Source organism: Dendrobates tinctorius, unplaced genomic scaffold (genome assembly GCF_039654945.1).
Source record: "Dendrobates tinctorius isolate UK_male_01 unplaced genomic scaffold, ASM3965494v1 ptg000034l, whole genome shotgun sequence".
NCBI classification, from domain to species: Eukaryota; Metazoa; Chordata; class Amphibia; order Anura; family Dendrobatidae; genus Dendrobates; species Dendrobates tinctorius.
The window spans coordinates 24,230,172-24,252,122 of NW_027361702.1; the positions used below are offsets into that span (position 1 = coordinate 24,230,172).

The following is a 21,951-nucleotide window of genomic DNA, read 5'->3' on the forward strand; positions in this document are numbered from 1 at the left end:
GAGCACATCCAAATACTCGGAGACCACCCGAGCATGCTCAGGAAAATCCGAGCAATGAGCATACTCGCTCACCACTATTAATGACCAAATACTTATTTTCCACCATAATTTGCAAAATAAATGTTGACAAATCAGACAGGGTGATTTTCTGGATTTGTTTTCTCATTTTGACTCTCATAGTTGTGGTCTACCTATGATGTCAATTACAGGCCTCTCTCATCTTTTTAAGTGGGAGAACTTGCACATTTGGTGGCGAACTAAATACTTTTTTTTCCAAACTGTATATCCGCTCCATTCTCAAGACCAAAGGGATTTTTTTTGTTTGATTGTTTACTGCACTTCGCCTAGGTTACCGGCCATTTCTGCAGTCCATCAGCAGTGGCCAGTTTTCTAGGCAAGGAGTACTGTTGTGAGTTCATTTTTCCCTTCACTATTGAGGTCTGACGAACTCCCTCCTCTGGTGAAGGAAGGTAGTGAGGCTGATTATCAGACACCTGGGCAGCTAGATGATGACTGGGTGGCTGGAATTGAGGATTGGATATAAGGCTGCCGACGCCCTTCTTCCTGGCTGGTGATTTTCCTGCTGGATTCTTGGAGACCAGTCTGATTCCTGCATCTCAAAGCTAAGTTTTTCTGCTCTCCTTTGTACTCTTCAGTTTTGTTTTTGTTTTTCCTTGTTTTTTGGGAGTTCTGCCATCCCCGGCCGGGGGTGAGCTGAATTCCATTTTTGTCTCTGATCTGTTGATATTTTGCTCTGTCTTCAGAATATACCTGAGTGCTGATATAGTCTTTTGAAGCCTAGCGACTTCAGGGCCGGTTTTTCCTATCAGTCGGTTGGCTCATTTTTATAGGGTTTTTGCGGATGGCAGACAGCAGCTTTCCTATCCTGTCCTATGTAGTTAGGTTGAGCAAACGATGGGGCCCAAGCTATCTTTCTATCTGTGTTAGTGTTTTCATCTTGCTTCACCGTCATTATATGTTGAGGGCTGCCTATTGCTTTGGGGTCTGCTCTGGGGCAGTTTAGTTTTCCCCTTTCTGTCTTTAGGCTATATAGTTCTCCGGCTGTGATAGAGGGGTCTAGGGCACCGTAGGAACCCCCCACGGCTACTGCTAGTTGTTGTGGATAGGTTCAGGGGTCTGCAATCCGATAGCTGCCAACCTCTCTGGTTTTTCTGGACTTAGCTGGTGTTTTGTTTTTTCCTCCTTCGGTGACTCATCATAACAGAATCACCAGCCATACCGCAGATCCTAGGGTACTCAATAGCAGGAGAGAATTGTAAAAAAAAAAAAAAAAAAAAAAAAAGGGTCAGAATTTTTTTCTTTTTTGTGTGCATATTTTTTCCTCTATATCTCTGAGGCCGTAGGGGGAATTTTTCTCTCAATGGAGATGAAGCAATTGTCTGATCGTGTGGAGCAGCTCGCTGCTGAAGTGCGGGGAATTTCCGCCTATCTTGCTCATTCACATGCTGCTGAACCAAAGATTCCCACTCCGGATGTGTTTTTTGGGGATCGGTCTAAATTCTTGAATTTCAAAAATAAGTGTAAATTATTTTTTGCCTTGAAGCCTAACTCGTCGGGGAACTCCGCGCAGCAGGTTAAAATTGTCATCTCTTTGCTGCGCGGCGATCCCCAGGATTGGGCGTTTTCTTTGAAACCTGATGATCCTATTCTGAATAATGTGAACGCATTTTTTCAGGCCTTGGGGTTGTTGTATGATGAACCTAATGCTATTGATCAGGCTGAAAAGACCCTGTTGGCATTAAGCCAGGGTCGGGATTCGGCAGAGTTGTACTGTCAAAAAAATGTGAAAAAGATCCACAAAGGAATGAAACGCGTAGCTGATTCAGTGCCCGACACACATCCATTTGTTTATGGGCAGAAAGCTGTGTATGGAATTTTAAATTTTCTATTTTTGGAATAAAGTTTATTATCCTAGAAGCTGGAACTTCTCCTCTTTCCTTGTCTACACTCACCACCTACCCATTCATGGAGGGGGTGACTGCTCAGTATACATTTGCACAATAAAGGCCTGTATAAGGCACTGTTCACATGCACGTAATGCATTGTGTCTGGTTCTCATCCTATTAGTCACGCCCCTACTTCTTGATTAGGCGGGGGCTGGCCAACACTCTCTAAATGCATCCCATGTGAAGAACCCTGTATACAAGACCCAACATGCTGGGCTTGGCTGCACCCTGAAAAATAAAGTGCACAAAATATTTTTGAATTTTTTGAGGATTTTTAGTCTTCTTTTGTGACTTTGCTATTAGTTTAGTGGTAGGACTTGCAAGCGTGAGGACCCTTGACGTTGGGTTGCGAGCTTGCATATCTTGGCCAAAATATCGACCAATACCTCACGTATTTATTTGTATTTTGTGCACTTTATAATTCAGGGTGCAGCCAAGCCCAGCACTTTGGGTCTTGTATACAGGGGCGTTCACATTAGATTTAGTGATAAGCGAGTATACTCGTTGCTCGGGTTTTTCCAAGCATTCTCGGGTGACCTCCGAGTATTTTTGCGTGCCCAGAAATTTAGTTTCAGACACTATGCATTACCTACATGTGAACAGTGCCTTATACAGGCCTCTATTGTGCAAATGTATACTAAGCAGTCACCCCCTCCATGAATGGATAGGTGATGAGTAGCTTTCTATTTAGTATTTTGCACCTGTATCTTGTAACATCTTTGCTATATGGGTTAGCTGCATCCTGTAGTGCATTTGTTCAAAGACCTGGGCAGGTAAGCGGTGCTGCCTTTTTTCTGCTGGATTTTAGAGCAAGGGGAGAGCATGGTGTAGAAGAGCATGGTGTAGAGGAGTACGGTGTAGAAGAGCATTAGTGGGAGCATGGTCTAGAGGAGCATTGGATGGAGCATGGTGTAGAAGAGCATTAGAAGGAGCATGGTGTAGAAGAGCATTAGAAGGAGCATGGTGTAGAAGAGCATTAGAAGGAGCATGGTGTAGAGGAGCATTGGATGAAGCATGGTGTAGAAGATCACAGTGTAGAAGAGCAGTAAAGGGAGCACGGTGTAGAAGAGCATTAGAGGGAGCATGGTGTAGAGGAGCATTAGAGGGAGCAGGGTGCAGAAGAGCATTAGAGGGAGCATGGTGTAGAGGAGCATTAGAGGGAGCATGGTGTAGAGCAGGGTTTCCCAACTCCAGTCCTCAAGGCACACCAACAGATCATGTTTTCAGGATTTCCTTTGTATTGCACAGGTGAAGCAATTATCACCTGAGCAATACTAAGGAAATCCTGAAAACATGATCTGTTGGTGTGCCTTGAGGACTGGAGTTGGGAAACCCTGGTGTAGAGGAACACTAGAGGGAGCATGGTGTAGAGGAGCACAAGAGGGAGCATGGTGTAGAGGAGCACTAGAGGGAGCATGGTGTAGAGGAGCACTAGAGGGAGCATGGTGTAGAGGAGCACTAGAGGGAGCATGGTGTAGAGGAGCACTAGAGGGAGCATGGTGTAGAAGAGCATTAGAGGGAGCATGGTGTAGAAGAGCATTAGAGGGAGCATGGTGTAGAAGAGCATTAGAGGGAGCATGGTGTAGAAGAGCATTAGAGGGAGCATGGTGTAGAACAGCATTAGAGGGAGCATAGTGTAGAGGAGCATTAGAGGGAGCATGGTGTAGAGGAGCATTAGAGGGAGCATGGTGTAGAGGAGCATTAGAGGGAGCATGGTGTAGAAGAGCACAGTGTAGAAGAGCATTAAAGGGAGCATGGTGTAGAGGGGCACGGTGTAGAGAAGCATTAGAGGGAACAAGGTGTAGAAGAGCACAGTGTAGAAGAGCATTAGAGGGAGCATGGCGTAGAGGAGAATTGCATGGAGCATGGCGAAGAAGAGCATTAGAGCGAGCATGGTGTAGAGAAGCATGGCGTAGAAGAGCATTAGAGGGAGCATGGTGTAGATAAGCATTGTGTAGAGGAGCATTGGATGGAGCATGGTGTAGAGAAGCATGGTGTAGAAGAGCAATAGAGCGAGCATGGTGTAGAGAAGAATGGCGTAGAAGAGCATTAGAGGGAGCATGGTGTAGAGGAGCATTGGATGGAGCATGGTGTAGAGAAGCATGGCGTAGAAGAGCATTAGAGCGAGCATGGTGTAGAGAAGAATGGCGTAGAAGAGCATTAGAGGGAGCATGGCGTAGAAGAGCATTAGAGGGAGCATGGCGTAAAAGAGCATTAGAGGGAGCATGGCGTAGAAGAGCATTAGAGGGAGCATGGTGTAGAGAGGCATGGCGTAGAAGAGCATTAGAGGGAGCATGGTGTAGAGAGGCATGGCATAGAAGAGCATTAGAGGGAGCATGGCATAGAGGAGCATTGGATGGAGCATAGCGTAGAAGAGCATTAGAGGGAGCATGGCGTAGAGGAGCATTGGATGGAGCATGGCGTAGAAGAGCATGAGAGGGAGCATGGTGTAGAGAGGCATGGCATAGAAGAGCATTAGAGTGAGCATGGTGTAGAGAGGCATGGCATAGAAGAGCATTAGAGGGAGCATGGCACAGAGGAGCATTGGATGGAGCATGGCGTAGAAGAGCATTAGAAGGAGCATGGCGTAGAAGAGCATTAGAGGGAGCATGGCATAGAGGAGCATTGGATGGAGCATGGCGTAGAAGAGCATTAGAGGGAGCATGGTGTAGAGGAGCATGGTGTAGAGGAGCATTGGATGGAGCATGGCGTAGAAGAGCAATAGAGGGAGAATGGTGTAGAGGAGCACTGGATGGAGCATGGCGTAGAAGAGCATTAGAGGGAGAATGGTGTAGAGTAGCATGGCGTAGAAGAGCATTAGAGGGAGCATGGCATAGAGGAGCATTGGATGGAGCATGGCATAGAAGAGCATTAGAGGGAGCATGGCGTAGAGGAGCATTGGATGGAGCAAGGCGTAGAAGAGCATTGGATGGAGCATGGCATAGAAGAGCAATAGCGGGAGCACGGTGTAGAGGAGCACGGGGTAGAGGAGCATTAGAGGGATCATGGTGTAGAAGACCACAGTGTAGAAGAGCATTAGAGTGAGCATGGCGTAGAGGAGCATTGGATGGAGCATGGCGTAGAAGAGCATTAGAGGGAGCATGGTGTAGCGAGGCATGGCGCAGAAGAGCATTAGAGGGAGCATGGTGTAGAGGAGCATTGGATGGAGCATGGTGTAGAGGAGCATGGCATAGAAGAGCATTAGAGGGAGCATGGCATAGAGGAGCATTGGATGGAGCATGGCGTAGAAGAGCATTAGAGGGAGCATGGCGTAGAAGAGCATTGGATGGAGCATGGCGTAGAAGAGCATTAGAGGGAGCATGGTGTAGAGAGGCATGGCGTAGAAGAGCATTAGAGGGAGCATGGTGTAGAGAGGCATGGCATAGAAGAGCATTAGAGGGAGCATGGCATAGAGGAGCATTGGATGGAGCATAGCGTAGAAGAGCATTAGAGGGAGCATGGCGTAGAGGAGCATTGGATGGAGCATGGCGTAGAAGAGCATGAGAGGGAGCATGGTGTAGAGAGGCATGGCATAGAAGAGCATTAGAGTGAGCATGGTGTAGAGAGGCATGGCATAGAAGAGCATTAGAGGGAGCATGGCACAGAGGAGCATTGGATGGAGCATGGCGTAGAAGAGCATTAGAAGGAGCATGGCGTAGAAGAGCATTAGAGGGAGCATGGCATAGAGGAGCATTGGATGGAGCATGGCGTAGAAGAGCATTAGAGGGAGCATGGTGTAGAGGAGCATGGTGTAGAGGAGCATTGGATGGAGCATGGCGTAGAAGAGCAATAGAGGGAGAATGGTGTAGAGGAGCACTGGATGGAGCATGGCGTAGAAGAGCATTAGAGGGAGAATGGTGTAGAGTAGCATGGCGTAGAAGAGCATTAGAGGGAGCATGGCGTAGAGGAGCATTGGATGGAGCATGGCATAGAAGAGCATTAGAGGGAGCATGGCGTAGAGGAGCATTGGATGGAGCAAGGCGTAGAAGAGCATTGGATGGAGCATGGCATAGAAGAGCAATAGCGGGAGCACGGTGTAGAGGAGCACGGGGTAGAGGAGCATTAGAGGGATCATGGTGTAGAAGACCACAGTGTAGAAGAGCATTAGAGTGAGCATGGCGTAGAGGAGCATTGGATGGAGCATGGCGTAGAAGAGCATTAGAGGGAGCATGGTGTAGCGAGGCATGGCGCAGAAGAGCATTAGAGGGAGCATGGTGTAGAGGAGCATTGGATGGAGCATGGTGTAGAGGAGCATGGCATAGAAGAGCATTAGAGGGAGCATGGCATAGAGGAGCATTGGATGGAGCATGGCGTAGAAGAGCATTAGAGGGAGCATGGCGTAGAGAAGCATTGGATGGAGCATGGCGTAGAAGAGCATTAGAGGGAGCATGGCGTAGAGGAGCATTGGATGGAGCATGGCGTAGAAGAGCATTAGAGGGAGCATGGCGTAGAGGAGCACTGGATGGTGCAAGGCATAGAAGAGCATTAGAGGGAGCATGGCGTAGAGGAGCATTGGATGGTGCAAGGCGTAGAAGAGCATTGGATGGAGCATGGCGTAGAAGAGCAATAGCAGGAGCACGTGGAAGAGGAGCATTAGAGGGAGCATGGTGTAGAAGAGCACAGTGTAGAAGAGCATTAGAGGGAGCATGACGTAGAGGAGCATTGGATGGAGCATGGCATAGAAGAGCATTAGATGGAGCATGGTGTAGAGAGGCATGGCGTAGAAGAGCATTAGAGGAAGCATGGTGTAGAGAGGCATGGCGTAGAAGAGCATTAGAGGGAGCATGGCATAGAGGAGCATTGGATGGAGCATGGCGTAGAGGAGCATTAGAGGGAGCATGGCGTAGAGAAGCATTGGATGGAGCATGGCATAGAAGAGCATTAGAAGGAGCATGGCGTAGAAGAGCATTAGAGGGAGCATGGCATAGAGGAGCATTAGAGGGAGCATGGCGTAGAAGAGCATTAGAGGGAGCATGGTGTAGAGGAGCATGGTGTAGAGGAGCATTGGATGGAGCATGGCGTAGAAGAGCAATATCGGGAGCACGGTGTAGAGGAGCACGGGGTAGAGGAGCATTAGAGGGAGCATGGTGTAGAAGAGCACAGTGTAGAAGAGCATTAGAAGGAGCATGGCGTAGAAGAGCATTAGAGGGAGCATGGTGTAGAAGAGCAATAGAGGGAGCATGGCATAGAGGAGCACTGGATGGAGCATGGCGTAGAAGAGCATTAGAAGGAGCATGGCGTAGAAGAGCAATAGAGGGAGCATGGCATAGAGGAGCACTGGATGGAGCATGGCGTAGAAGAGCATTAGAAGGAGCATGGCGTAGAAGAGCAATAGAGGGAGCATGGCGTAGAGGAGCATTGGATGGAGCATGGCGTAGAAGAGCAATAGAGGGAGCATGGCATAGAGGAGCATTGGATGGAGCATGGCGTAGAAGAGCAATAGAGGGAGAATGGTGTAGAGGAGCACTGGATGGAGCATGGCGTAGAAGAGCATTAGAAGGAGCATGGCGTAGAAGAGCAATAGAGGGAGCATGGCATAGAGGAGCACTGGATGGAGCATGGCGTAGAAGAGCATTAGAAGGAGCATGGCGTAGAAGAGCAATAGAGGGAGCATGGCATAGAGGAGCATTGGATGGAGCATGGCGTAGAAGAGCAATAGAGGGAGCATGGCATAGAGGAGCATTGGATGGAGCATGGCGTAGAAGAGCAATAGAGGGAGAATGGTGTAGAGGAGCACTGGATGGAGCATGGCGTAGAAGAGCATTAGAAGGAGCATGGCGTAGAAGAGCAATAGAGGGAGCATGGCATAGAGGAGCACTGGATGGAGCATGGCGTAGAAGAGCATTAGAAGGAGCATGGCGTAGAAGAGCAATAGAGGGAGCATGGCATAGAGGAGCATTGGATGGAGCATGGCGTAGAAGAGCAATAGAGGGAGCATGGCATAGAGGAGCATTGGATGGAGCATGGCGTAGAAGAGCAATAGAGGGAGAATGGTGTAGAGGAGCACTGGATGGAGCATGGCGTAGAAGAGCATTAGAAGGAGCATGGCGTAGAAGAGCAATAGAGGGAGCATGGCATAGAGGAGCACTGGATGGAGCATGGCGTAGAAGAGCATTAGAAGGAGCATGGCGTAGAAGAGCAATAGAGGGAGCATGGCATAGAGGAGCATTGGATGGAGCATGGCGTAGAAGAGCAATAGAGGGAGCATGGCATAGAGGAGCATTGGATGGAGCATGGCGTAGAAGAGCAATAGAGGGAGAATGGTGTAGAGGAGCACTGGATGGAGCATGGCGTAGAAGAGCATTAGAGGGAGCATGGTGTAGAGGAGCATGGCGTAGAGGCGCATTGGAGGGAGCATGGCGTAGAGGAGCATTAGAGGAAGCATGGCGTAGAGGAGCAATATAGGGAGAATGGTGTAGAGGAGCACTGGATGGAGCATGGTGTAGAGGAGCATGGCGTAGAAGAGCATTAGAGGGAGCATGGTGTAGAGGAGCATGGCGTAGAGGAGCACTGGATGGAGCATGGCGTAGAAGAGCATTAGAGGGAGCATGGTGTAGAGGAGCATGGCGAAGAGGAGCATTGGAGAGGGCATGGGGTGGAGAAGCAGTGCCACAACGGTAAATCATTCAGCGGGGCACCGCTACTGATAAGCAGGATGCTTGGCAACAGTGCACTCCTGAAAACAGCTCTTAAAGGGCAAGCTTAAAGGGATTGTCTAGAGCAAGCTTAAAGGGATTGTCTAGAGCAATCTGGACAAAAAAAAGAGGAAAAAAGACTGAACATGGCAGCCTATCGGGTTTCTGCTTTCATATTTCAAAGAGTCTCGCATAATGAAAGCTGTGATGTGATTGGTTGCCCTCCATACCTTCCATGCCGGCGCTCCTCTATATACTGGCTGCCCGTGTACTCCATCACTAGGTCTGCAGTGTATGAAGCGTCACCATGGCGACCAGGGATCACGTGACGACCACAGCCCAATGACAGATGGCTTTACACGAACAGCTGTAATTTCCGACGTGCCGGTGTGTGACAGCGCTCTCCCGCCTGGAGCACCCTCATGTGCAGGAGACATGACAGAAATAGAAGGCACCCGCCGTGTATCCGGGGAAGTTACTTTATCGTTCTAGCAACCTCGGGACGCGATGACGTCATTTTTTATGCGTCGAGAAAGAGCATACCGCGCATGCGCAGTAGGCTGACCTTCCGGGGACGGTCGGAGCCATGCCCAGGACCGTGGAATTACCCACGCAGGATGAGCTGTCAGTGCAGGAGGTAGCTATGTCTTTGTGGAGCCTGTGTGTGGTGTGTGCACTGATATTGCACAGAGCTGAGACTAATAGTGCTGCAGTGTGCCACAAGGCGTCCTGGACTCAGCACAATGGCGGAATGCTGGAGACCCCTGTGTAGGACACATGATGCTCAGACTATGGGGGGCTGCTGTGACTGTCTGCACCATAGAGATAAAGCGCATCCCCTCATTCATGGCCCATACTGACAGACCCCGCAAAAGACCGCACAGTGCCACTCTGGACCACTGGCTGTGTCTGGTACTGCACATTGAGGTGTGGATGTGTATGTCCCCATATCCAAGATTATCTCTCCACAGTGGGCTGAGGTCAGGGGCGCAGACCCCAGCTGATCTGTACTCGCCCCTTGCAGCCAGCGCTGCCTCCTTCTCGCTGCTCTGGGATTAGTTGATTGGGTGCAGCAGAAAAGTCACACCCACAACGCTGCAGCTAATCTTTAAGGTTCATGCCATCTACAGAAACTGAGCTCCATGATTGACTGCAATAATGAAGTCACCTTGACAGCGCTGCAGCCAATCACTGAGGATCCCATCTCATGCCATCTATTGTGACTGAGCTCAGTGATTGATGAAATCACATCAACAGCGCTGCAGCCAATGTGAGGTTCCTGGATCTTGCAATCTATAGCGGCAGAGCTCAGTGATTGACTGAAGAGGAGATATCACATGGACAGCGCTGCATCCGATCACTGAGCTCACCCGCTGTGGACGGCATAAGCCGCTGATTTCTGTGACAGTCCATCAATAAAGCCCAAAGCAGCCGAGAGACATTGCTGGACCTGGGGAGGGTAAGTAAGGATGTTGGCGTGACACAATCCGCTGTCGGGAGATTGACAGTGGCATTTAAGTAGTTAAAAAGCAGTGAACAGAGGAAGCTGTGACCAATGCTGTTAGAAGCAGGTTTCGTCTGTATAACACTGCCAGCATCCGCAATGTTTCCGAGCCTGCTCTGTACACCTGCACCAGTCGTGTCCTGCAATATGCCTCTATAAACAGGATTATTATCTATGTGGGGAAATGGTTTTCCCAGAAGACAGTGAATTGATTATTCTTTTTTGGAACAATTTAGGTAAATGTAAGCTCCCCCGTGCTGAAGGCTGCAGCCCATCATTATGGGTCCCAGTGTGACAAGGCTAATAAAGAGTTCATGTTGTGTCGCTGGGAAGAGAAAGACCCAAGAAAGTGTCTGAATGAAGGCAGAAAAGTAAATGAATGCGCCCTGGATGTTTTCAGGTAACAGTGTTTGCGTGCACAACGTCGTAATCCTGCGTTATCTACGGATCCAAAAGTAATATAGAGCTCCTCTTTCTTTCCCCATAGTGCCGACATTGTCCCAGTCTATACAGCAAAGCTGACGACTTCTTTAAATGTTGAGATGGTCCACATGTGACCCCATGGAGATGAGTGATATGAGCACAAAAGGACTGTTCAAACCACGCACAATTCTCTGCACCTTCACTCCTACCTGTTTTTCATCTATCTCCACCCTTCTCTTAATGGTGGCTCACAGCTTTGACTTTACGTGGTTGAAATACATGGTGGGAAGGTGCACTGAACGGTTTGGCAATGCCAAGGGTGCACAGAGAGCCTGTCTTGGTTTGAACAGTCGTTTTTTGCTTACAGACTATTTTCAATACTCCAGTCTCAACAATCAGAGAGTCCCAACAAGCTGGGAAGTGGTTGGTTTTTTTTTTGGAGACCCAGATATGCAATATTCTCCATCTCTGGAGACTCCATTGCAACCGGAGCACTAAAACTTATTGTGCTAGTAAAATCATCCACCACCCCTCTCCTGAAAAAGAAAAAAAGCTGTATGAGGACCTTGTAGGGTATATAATCCGTAAAATAAAGTGAAAACTTGAAAATAACCCCCCCACCACTGGCCCACACATTTTAGTAGTAGATGTGCTATTGAACGAAAAATGTGGTTTGCTGTATTTTTTTTATATATATATATTTATATATACTTTTAGCACAGAAAAAAATACTGAAACATGGATTCAATACCCAACAAGAATGAGAATTATTGCTTTAAAACCCACTTGTACAAAAAAACAAAACTCTGTTTCATCATTAACGGGGAAAAATTGGCTGGGCTTATAGTGGCATGTAAAACCTTGAGCACCCCTGGTCAAAATTACTGTTATTATGAATAGTTAGGCAAGTTGAAGATGAAATCTCTAAAAGGCCTAAAGTTACAGATGACACATTAACTTTGCATTGTAGGCAAACAATATCTATATTTTCATCTTTTCCATTTTAAAAATTACAAAAAGGAAAATGAGTTGATGCAAAAGTTTGGGCACCCTTGGAGATTTGAGCGCTCAGGTAACTTTGACTAATGTTTCAGACCTTAGTTAGCCTTTGAGGCCAGGCGATGCAAATTTCCCAGCTTTATAAAAACACAGCTTCCTCTAGCCTTGTGTCAAAAACCTGCAGCCATGGGTTCTTCTAAGCAGCTGCCCAGCACTCTGAAAATGAAAATGGTGGAGGTTCACAAAGCAGGAGAAGGCTATAAGAAGATAGCAAAGCGTTTTCAAGTTGCCTTTCCTCAGTTTGATATGTAATTAAGAAATGGCAGCTAACAGGAATAGTGTAGGTCGTGATAAAGTCTGGAAGACCAAGCAAAATTTCAGTGAGAGCTGCAAGTAGGATTGCTAGGAAGGCAAATCGAAATCTCCACTTAATTGCAAAAGGCCTTCAGGAAGATATAGCAGACTCTGGAGTTGTGGTACATTGTTCTACTGTTCAGAGATGCCTACACAAATGACTTTCATGGAAGTCATCAGAAGAAACTCCCTCCTGCGCCCTCACCATAAAATTCAGCATTAGAAGTATGCAAAAGAACATCTAAACATGCCTGATGCATTTTGGGAAGAAGTCCTGTGGACCAATGAGGATAAAATAGAACTCTGGCCACAATGATCAAAGGTAAGTGTGGAGAAAAAAGGGCACAGCATTTCAGGAAATGAACATCTCGCCAACCATTAAGCATGGGGTTGGATCAGTCCTGCATTGGGATTGTGTTGCAGCCAATGGCACGTGGAACATTTCATGGGCAGAGGGAAGAATGGATTCAATGAAATTTCATAAAATTCTCGATGCAAACATAACACCATCTGTAAAAAAGCTGAAGTTGAAAAGGGGATGGCTTCTACAAATGGATAATGAGCCTAAACACACATCAAAATCCACAATAGACGACCTCAAAAGGCACAAGCTGAAGGTTTTACAATGGCCCTCGCAGTCCCCTGATCTGAACATCATTGAAAATCTGTGTATAGACCTTAAAATAGCAGTGCATGCCAGACGCCCCAGGAATCTCACAGAACTGGAAGAATTCTCCAAGGAAGAATGGAGGAAAATCACTCAAACAAGAACTGAAAGACTCTTGTCTGACTACAAAAAGGATTTAGAAGCTGGGATACTTGCAGAAGGTGGTGCTACTACTAGTAACTAATAACCATGCAGGGTGCTCATCAACTTTAACTGTTCACAATAACAGTAATTTTGGTCAGGGGTGCCCAAACTTTTACATGCCACTGTATGCTAATAGAATCTGATCTTTCCTTGTAAATATCATTTAAAGGGCGAGTATCGGAGCTGCAGTTAATACTGATCTCAGATGCCTGAAATTCATCCAGAAGTAGTGTGAGCGAAGCAGCTATTTAGCGACCACTTATTGTCTGCAGTGTTCACAGAGCATAACTGTGCCACGGGAGACCTGACGCCAACATCGCTGGAGCGGCATTGGGGTGGGACGTGTGTATCTGGTATTGTATTCCGCAGTCTAAAATCAAAATATTTTATAAAGGGGTTGTCCGAGTAGGTGACAACCCATTAAACACTAATCTTTCTTGGCCTTGTGTAGCCATTAATGAGTCATTTATTTATTTTTAGGAAAATTAAGGCTCATTGTGCCGAGCCCTTCACTGAATATTGGACTTGTTTGGACTATACTGGCTTATTGGAGCTCCGTCGCTGCCGTAAACAGCAGCAGGCATTTGATAACTGTGTCCTTGACAAACTCGGTTGGGTGAGACCAGATCTGGGAGAATTATCTAAGGTAGGACCATTGGACGCTGTATGTAATTTGCAGCTCCCCCCGTATAATAAAGTGTGTGCTCCTCAGTTTTCCTTATTACATTTTTTGTAGGTTGGTAGCAAATGGTCATTGAGTCTCATCTCTGACAGAGCTATATGTTTATATATGAGGTGGGCAATGTCTCCATCACAGGCAGGACAACTGACATCAGCCCCGGGTGAAGGACAGTGCTGAGTGTTGGGGAGCTGCAGAATACCATTGCCGACTCCACACATACAGGATGGCTTCAGGCTAATGCTCATGTCTAGAAATGGAAGACATGCTAGTGGCAGGGGTGGGAGCGCTGCACAATGGAGGTCATGGGATTCAACTGTTTTTGTGGCCAGTACAACAAGCACCACTGGCTAGCTGAACCATAAAGAAGTGATGGAGACTAGGTGATGAGATAGTCGAAATCTCTGCAGTTGTTCTTAATGAGTAGTATTTTACTCTTCGCCACGACAGCACCCACTGGAGGTATCGGATCCGCCCATTTGGAACAGGAAACCCTACAGGAAAGAGAAAAGGGGCGGTCCGCCTTTCCTCCTCAGTTTTGGTTTCCTGTTCCAAATGGAGCAGGATCCTGCAGGATCTTACCTGGGCCATGCATCCGCCTGTGCGGTCTCCTCGGGAACGGCAGGGGCTGCGGTCCGGAAGCAGCGTCGGGGGAGATTCCGTTTGACGGCTCCCCCCTCGTCTGGTGGCATAGTGGTAATGACCGGGTCCGGGGAGGGCCGCCCGGTCTTACCAGGGAGCGGGCCTCCCCCCCCCATCGGTGGGGATATAGCGTGGAGGTGAGGCCATGAGCGCGCGAGCCGCGCGTGTGAGTAGCGGTGGCGCGGGAGCCGGCCGGCGCCCGACGCTCCTATACCCCGGAAGTAATGGTTGAACTTCCGGGGTAGGATGGCGATGACGCGGCGCATGCGCCCTGTGACAGGGCGACTTCCGGGGGCACGACAAGAATAAAGATAAAACAGCGCTGCAGCGCTACATCGTTGGAACCATGTCGTCCCCCGCAGAGTCGCAGACCCCAGCAGGGGATTCAGCTGGGGGCAACTCCACCAGGGACCACAGCGCCAGGACAGAGACTGCCCGCAGGAGCGAGGCAGCAGAAACCCGATCCAGACCGTCTCAGCCATCCGACCCGGTATTAAGCTTCACTGGGTGAGTGTGCAAAGTATATACTCTACCTATTAAGCTAACCTCCTCCCTCCCCCCCCCCCCTCTCTTTACCTTTGACCTCTCACTTCAGTCAAAGAAAAAAGAAAAAACTAAACATAAAGAATGCGCATTATGTTCAGATCCTCTCCCTGACTCCTACCCCAAAAAACTCTGCAAACAATGCATGAAAGAGACCAGGCAGGGGTCGACGATATCTTCCAAAGATATCCGAGCCATAATTAGGGAGGAAATACAAGCCATCAACCGCGCCAGCACTCCCGCAGAGTCCAGTCATAAGAAACAGGTCATTGTTAGTTCAGAGTCAGAGGAAGAACAGGAGTTAAACTCAGGCTCCGCATCCACGTCCTCATCGTCATCCTCGGAGATGGAAGGACGCGCATGTTTTCCACTGGACAGCGTAGATAACCTTGTAAAAGCGGTTAGAAATACTATGGGGTGTGAAGAGGAAAGGGGAGCCCAAACCGCGCAGGACATTATGTTTGCGGGATTGGCAGAGAAAAAGAGGAGATCATTTCCGGTGATACCGGCAATTAAGGACCTCATCAAAAGAGAGTGGGAAAAACACGACCGGAGGGGTTTTCTCCCATCAGCTTCAAAACGGAAATACCCGTTCACTGATGAAGATCTATTAAAATGGACTAAAGTACCAAAGGTGGATGCCGTCATATCCTCCACTTCCAAGTGGTTAAAACTAAAAGAGAAAGAGCGCAATAGGGTCTTACCCAGGTAAAAGAGATACAGTTCAAGCTATTATACTCACCAATAGCAGGAGAGTTAGAGGCATAAAGGAATAGAGGTCAAAGCTGCTGCACATCCAAATGGCCCCGCCGTGACCATAGATCATCAGATATCAAAGAAACAATTTTCGGATTTAAACGTGCGCTGCTAGACAAAACGACTCCTTTCAAAAGGATTAAATTTCTGCCCTACCTCAATAGGAGTGTCAAGGTATATGGAAAGAGGACAATTTTTCAGAGTCCCAAAGTAAGGGCTGTGGCAAAAGAGCGGCAGGGATCTGCAGATCCCTGCCGCTCTCTTGCCACAGCCCTTACTTTGGGACTCTGAAAAATTGTCCTCTTTCCATATACCTTGACACTCCTATTGAGGTAGGGCAGAAATTTAATCCTTTTGAAAGGAGTCGTTTTGTCTAGCAGCGCACGTTTAAATCCGAAAATTGTTTCTTTGATATCTGATCCTCCACTTCCAAACAGACCTCGATCCCGGTCGAGGACGCAGGATTGTTAGCAGACCCATTAGACCGAAAGGCTGAATCTTCGCTCAAAAGGTCCTGGGAATCCACCACCGGGGTATTCAAACCCGCAATAGCCAGCACATGTACTGCTAGATCAATGCTGGTATGGCTAGATCAATTAGACCAGCAGATTGAGCAAAGAGTGTCAAGGGAGAAACTGCGTGCAGCCATCCCGTTGATAAGAGGTGCAGCTGCCTTTATGGCAGACGCTTCAGCGGACACCCTAAGACTGGCAGCGAGGTCGGCAGCCCTGGTGAATAACGCCAGACGCGCGCTGTGGATAAAGAGCTGGAAAGGGGATGCACAATCAAAATCCAAAATTAGTGCAACCCCATGCGAGGGTGAGTTCCTCTTTGGAAAAGCCTTAGACGAAATTCTCGCCAAGGCAAAAGAAAGGAAAAAGGCCTTCAGTGATTCTCCCATTCCGTTTTATAGGAAAACCTTTAAGAGACGGCCATTCGGGAGAAGAAGACAATCGGACAGAACGAATAGATGGGCCACGAAAGACGAAAAGCAGAAGGGTACCATCTTCAGAGGGCCAACATATAGGAGAGATAAAGATTAAGAGTTTAGACCCACCAGTTGGGGGTAGATTAAAAATTTTTTTTACCAAGTGGTAACAAATTACGTTAAACCCATGGATTTTGAACATAATCAAGGAAGGAATAAAGATTGAATTCCTTCGGATCCCCTATGAGTTCTTTGTTATAACTCGCCTTAATTCCTCACTTCAGCAAAAGGCTCTCGAAGACGAGATTCGAGTCCTACTAGCTAAAAAAGTTTTAGTTGACGTCCCTGAGGAACAACAGGGTAGAGGCTTTTACTCTCCCCTGTTTTTGGTGTCTAAACCAGACGGTACGTTTAGAACCATTATTAATTTAAAGAAGCTAAATTCATTTATAAAAAATTATAATTTCAAAATGGAATCAATTAGATCCACTATAAAGCTTCTTTTCCCAAATTGCGTAATGGCAGGGATTGATTTAAAAGATGCTTATTATCATCTCCCTATACACAACAGATTCCAGAAATACCTAAGAGTCGCAGTGGAAGTCGAGGGAAGGATTCGTCATTTCCAATACGCGGCAATGCCCTTCGGGCTTTCCACGGCACCAAGAATATTTACCAAGGTGATGGCAGAAGTGATGGCCTACCTTCGCCAAAAGGACACACTAATTGTGCCATATCTAGACGACTTCCTAATAATTGGGAATTCAGTCAAACAATGTACTGAACGCGTGACTGACGCAATCTCCTCTTTTCAGAGCCTTGGCTGGATCATCAATATCCAAAAGTCCAGACTCGATCCGCAATCTCTCCAGACATTTCTAGGATTTCAACTAGATTCCTTGACCCAGAGATGTCTACTACCTCAGGTAAAAATCACCCTCACAAAACAAAAAATACAAGCAGCTATAGATAAAACACGTGTATCCTTGAGAGGAGCAATGTCACTATTAGGATCACTAAATTCTTGCACCCCGGCAGTCCGGTGGGCCCAGTACCATGTCCGTACGCTACAACACCAGATCCTCCAAGAGGATAAGCGACATAGTGGTCATTTGCAGAGCAAAATAACCCTGTCACAAGAAGTCTTGACTTCCCTAGAGTGGTGGTTAGACGATGACCATTTATGTTCAGGAGTACCATGGGTTATAGTTCCATCCTGTATCGTAACCACCAATGCCAGTCCCCAGGGCTGGGGAGCCCACATGGAGAATGGGTTTCATCAGGGAAGGTGGAGTAAAGAGGAATGCGATTACTCATCTAATTTAAAAGAACTGACTGCAGTGTTCTATGCTCTATACAACTTCCTTCCGCAGCTCCAACAGAAGCATGTAAGGATCCTATCGGACAACACCACCACAGTGGCATATATAAACAGACAAGGAGGAACTCGATCAGAGACTCTGATGTCTTCAGCGGCAAGAATTTTAAACTTAGCAGAAAACTATTTTTTGTCCCTCTCGGCCCTTCATATCAGAGGCGAGAGCAATCAAAAGGCAGACTTCCTAAGCCGACACACTCTACGACAAGGAGAGTGGTGCCTCAATCGGAAGGTCTTCAGGGACATAGTAGCCTCATGGGGACAACCCGAGGTGGACCTTTTCGCCACAAAGGAGAACAGGCAGATAAAAACATTTGCCTCCCTATCTCCGTCAGATCACCCAGACATACTGGACGCCTTTCTAGCTCCATGGAATTTCAACCTGGCGTATGCGTTCCCTCCATTGATCCTCCTACCTCAAGTAATTCGGAAGATCAGAGACGACAAAGCAAGAATAATCTTAATAGCACCGTTCTGGCCAAAAAGACCGTGGTTTTCGTGGCTGCAGATTATGTCAATAACAGATCCTTGGATCCTTCCGACTGCCAATCTACTCTCCCAAGGCCCCTTTTTCCACCCTCAAGTGCTCAGCTTGCACTTGACGGCGTGGAATTTGAGAGGCAGTTATTGAGGACAAGAGGATTCTCGGAGTCCTTAATTACTACACTACTACAAAGTAGAAAACAGTCCACAACCCAAATTTACACTAGAATATGGAAAAAATTTCTTCAATTCCATACAGTACCTCATACAGCAGAAGTTCCGATAATCCCAATCTTGGAATTTCTGCAGAAGGGGAAAGACTTAGGCTTAGCAGTAAATACACTGAGAGTACAAATATCGGCATTAGGAGCACTATATGGCCATAATATAGCAGGCAACAAGTGGATAACTCGTTTCATTACAGCATGTGAACGAATATCTCCAATCCACATACCCTCCGTCCCTACATGGGATCTAAATCTGGTCTTAGACGCCCTAACGGTAGACCCCTTTGAGCCGATCGACACAATACCCTTCAAATACTTAGCACTTAAAATGGCCCTCTTAGTATCACTGACCTCAGCTAGAAGAGTGGGTGATATCCAGGCCTTGTCAATAGATCCACCTTTTTTCCAAGAATACCAAAACAGATTGGTATTAAAACCAGACCCTGCCTACCTGCCAAAAGTGGCAACAAAATACCATAGATCTCAGGAGATACTCCTCCCAACCTTCTATAAAAATCCCTCTACTCCGGAAGAGCAGAAGTTCTATACTCTGGACGTCAAAAGAACTGTCCTAAAATGTATTGAGAGGTCCAACAGTTGGAGGCAGAGTAGGGCCCTATTTGTTTCATTTCAGGGCTGTAAGAAGGGGTATGGAGTCACGAAGAGCACCATTTCCCGGTGGATCAGAGAGGCCATTCGTTTAGCCTACTCCGCAAAAAACGAAGATCCTCCAGGGAACATCAGGGTGCATTCCACCAGGGCAATGGCAACCTCTTGGGCGGAAAAGTGAGATGTTCCGATTGAAACTATATGTAAGGCGGCAGTTTGGTCATCCCCTTCTACCTTCTATAACCACTACAGACTTGATCTTTCATCAACCTCTGACTTAAGCTTTGGCAGGACTATCCTTGGCACGGTGGTCCCACCCAGGTGATGGTCTCTGGAATCTCTCCAGTGGGTGCTGTCGTGGCGAATAGTAAAAAGCAGGATTACTTACCGGTAATGCTCTTTTAATGAGTCCACGACAGCACCCGCTCACTTCCCCCCCCCCCCCTAAGGATATCAATAGTTAAAGTATATTAACCAAATAATGGATAAGAAAGATGTTAAAATAAGAGAACATTGCCTAATCCTTGGCGGTCCTTCTGGTACTCTGAAACGTAAAACTGAGGAGGAAAGGCGGACCGCCCCTTTTATCTTTCCTGTAGGGTTTCCTGTTCCAAATGGGTGGATCCGATACCTCCAGTGGGTGCTGTCGTGGACTCATTAAAAGAGCATTACCAGTAAGTAATCCGGCTTTTTGCTGTCAAAGATTGTCATGCGGGCACTGGCAGCTCCAAAATGGCTACCACAACAGGCTTGGCGCCAGCTACTCCGTTCTACCTTACCTTCACCCTGTAACACCTGTGCAGGGATCTGGCCTTACCCAGAGTTAGATGCTGTTCGGTGGCGGAAGCTGACAAGGATATTTGGGCAGCCGGATCAGAACTAGGAGGTAATGTCGGGGACAAAATCGTAAAGCAAGCAGGGAGACAAATCTCAAGCCGAGGTAAAAGAATGATAAAATCGGGACAACGCACAGAAGTATATACCAGGACAGCAGAGCAGGGCTCAGAGCAAAGCAGCAGTGGATGGAACAGGCGTGGAAGTGCCAGGGATAGGATTAATCATGTTTGTCATCAAATGTTCCCATTTTAGTTGGAGAAGCTGTTTGTTCTCCAGAGCTTATCTTCCTACTGTAACTGGAGAGTACAACAAATCGGTGTATCTGAATCAAATACCATGTAGTTTTTTTGTACCAATTTAGTTTCTGTTGCTTCATTCTTCTGCAACCAGTCTTCATTAAAAATTCTCTATAGTTATGTTGATGTAGAGTCTGTACTACTCCTTGATATGACTGGCTGTGCTGCGGCTTCTGATGCAGCAGATGTAAGCCACTTTACAGAAAACCTGCTGTGCTTGGGAGCCTTCCTTCCTCCCCATCATTGGGCTGCCTATCCTGCAATATCATAACCTCCCTACAAGGTACTGAAGGACAACTCGCTACAGACAGATGGACAGCACGTTACAGACAAACAGCACACTACAGATTATCCATTGTGTGACCTGAATGAGGATGTAGTATGGCAATGTTGGACATATCGTCGATAAAGGTTCACAGTGCAGCTAGAGATGTGACGTTTTTCTATTGAGGTGTATAAAAAGTCTTATTGCAAAGAAAGTCTTAATTTTATTTTTAATGTTGATAAAATTATCTATTGAAGTAGCCAGACATTACCTGCTAATATTCAGCTTTCTTTCTTATTTTTCTCTCTTTTCCTCCACATAAGGTAACAAAAGTGAAAACGGACAGACCTCTCCCAGAAAATGTCTTAAAGTCAAGGCCAAGACCAGAACCAAACCCTCCTGTCGAGGGAGAATTAAAACCATCCAAGTACGGCAGCAAGCTCTTCTTCTGGAACTGGTAGACGTGCGCGTCCTCATAATATCCAGCTCTGGTCTTATGTCTCCGCTTCTGTTTTATTGTCTCTGTGTGAACAGAATAAAATGCTGAAACATCACATACTGTATCAGTGTATCGTAAAGTCAGGAGGAGAGAAAAATCATAAAGAGTTACAAGTTATACTGCCTTTTCCCATAAAACTTTATTTTAACCTTTTCCGCTCCACCTGCTATATACTATGCATCTTGCAGATAGGATGGCATGTTTAACGTGACGGTTTCCCTTTAAGTACGCAGTCAGATGTATTGCAATCCTCGGGCTGGTCGTCAGCTCCCCTGACCTGAGAATGACGGATGCATAGAAATACATGCTGTCACACTCGGGGCAGACGACCAGTCAGAGCATTGCGATATGATCCTTGCGCCGTCTGACTGCTTCCTAAACCTGTTTTTGGTACACAAAGCAGTCTAATATGTCCAGCAGCTGTCCTGATCCTCAAGCTCTGTAATTTGCCCTCCACTCTTTCAGTGGGTAGTAATCCTTCATCAGCATTCTGCCAGCACTAAAGGTTCAGGAACCTTCTTTTTGTGACTTCTCTACATGCATTCCTTCTGCCATTGTCCAATGAAAATAAATGATCACCAGCTGTGGGATAGTTGATAACTTGTTGATCGGTGGGAGTCCGACCACTGGGACCCTCAGAGTACAGGGAAAATTTATTCCAGTTAGAATGGCGCTGCAGTGAACATGCTCAACCTCTGCTCTGTTGATTCCTTATTAGTGATGAGCGACCGTGCTCGGATAAAGTGTTATCTTAGCATGCTCATGTACTAATAGTTATTTTTCACGCTCGAAAAATGTTTGAGTCCCCGCGGTTACATGTTTCGCGGCTGTTCGACAGACGCAACACATGCAGCGATTGCTTAACAAAGCGACAATCCGTGCTTGTGTTGCGTCTGTCAAACAGCCTTGAGACTTAACCGCAGGGACTTGAACATATTTTTGGAGCACACCGAAGACACTCAGTTAGCACCCAAGCATGTTCAGATAACACCTTATCCCAGCACGTTCACTCATCACTATTTCTTATGACTTTTTCCAGAAGTTAGCAAGTAATGGAGATAAAAGTGTCCTGTCCGGGATAACATTTTCCTGTATCCCCCTGAAACAGTAAGTTAT

The 21,951-nt window shown here is 47.0% G+C and overlaps 2 protein-coding genes across 2 annotated transcripts in view; one reads left to right on the top strand and one right to left on the bottom strand.

Annotated features, from left to right (window-relative positions):
• Window positions 1-8,957, bottom strand: part of MORN5 (MORN repeat containing 5) — a 74,745-nt gene extending 65,788 nt beyond the window's left edge. Inside the window, exon 1 of the mRNA XM_073573165.1 lies at window positions 8,833-8,957. Within this exon, the coding sequence (XP_073429266.1) occupies window positions 8,833-8,879 (47 nt within the window). The 5' untranslated portion in view covers window positions 8,880-8,957. The remainder of the gene's footprint in view (window positions 1-8,832) is intronic.
• Window positions 8,958-9,064: 107 nt separating this feature from the next.
• On the top strand, window positions 9,065-20,890 carry NDUFA8 (NADH:ubiquinone oxidoreductase subunit A8). The gene is made up of 4 exons (XM_073573166.1): window positions 9,065-9,239; window positions 10,343-10,506; window positions 13,174-13,339; window positions 20,660-20,890. Exons 1-4 carry the CDS (start codon window positions 9,189-9,191, stop codon window positions 20,795-20,797), a joined length of 519 nt encoding a protein of 172 aa, XP_073429267.1. The 5' UTR covers window positions 9,065-9,188; the 3' UTR covers window positions 20,798-20,890.
• Window positions 20,891-21,951: the final 1,061 nt, after the last annotated feature.

What these genes read in the sequence shown, in the direction of transcription:
- NDUFA8 (XM_073573166.1), top strand. Translation starts at nt 9,189, where the DNA reads ATGCCCAGGACCGTGGAATTACCCACGCAGGATGAGCTGTCAGTGCAG. An exon ending in ATGAGCTGTCAGTGCAGGAG is followed by an intron (nt 9,240 to 10,342) that starts GTAGCTATGTCT and finishes GGAACAATTTAG; the next exon opens with GTAAATGTAAGCTCCCCCGT. An exon ending in ATCTGGGAGAATTATCTAAG is followed by an intron (nt 13,340 to 20,659) that starts GTAGGACCATTG and finishes CCTCCACATAAG; the next exon opens with GTAACAAAAGTGAAAACGGA.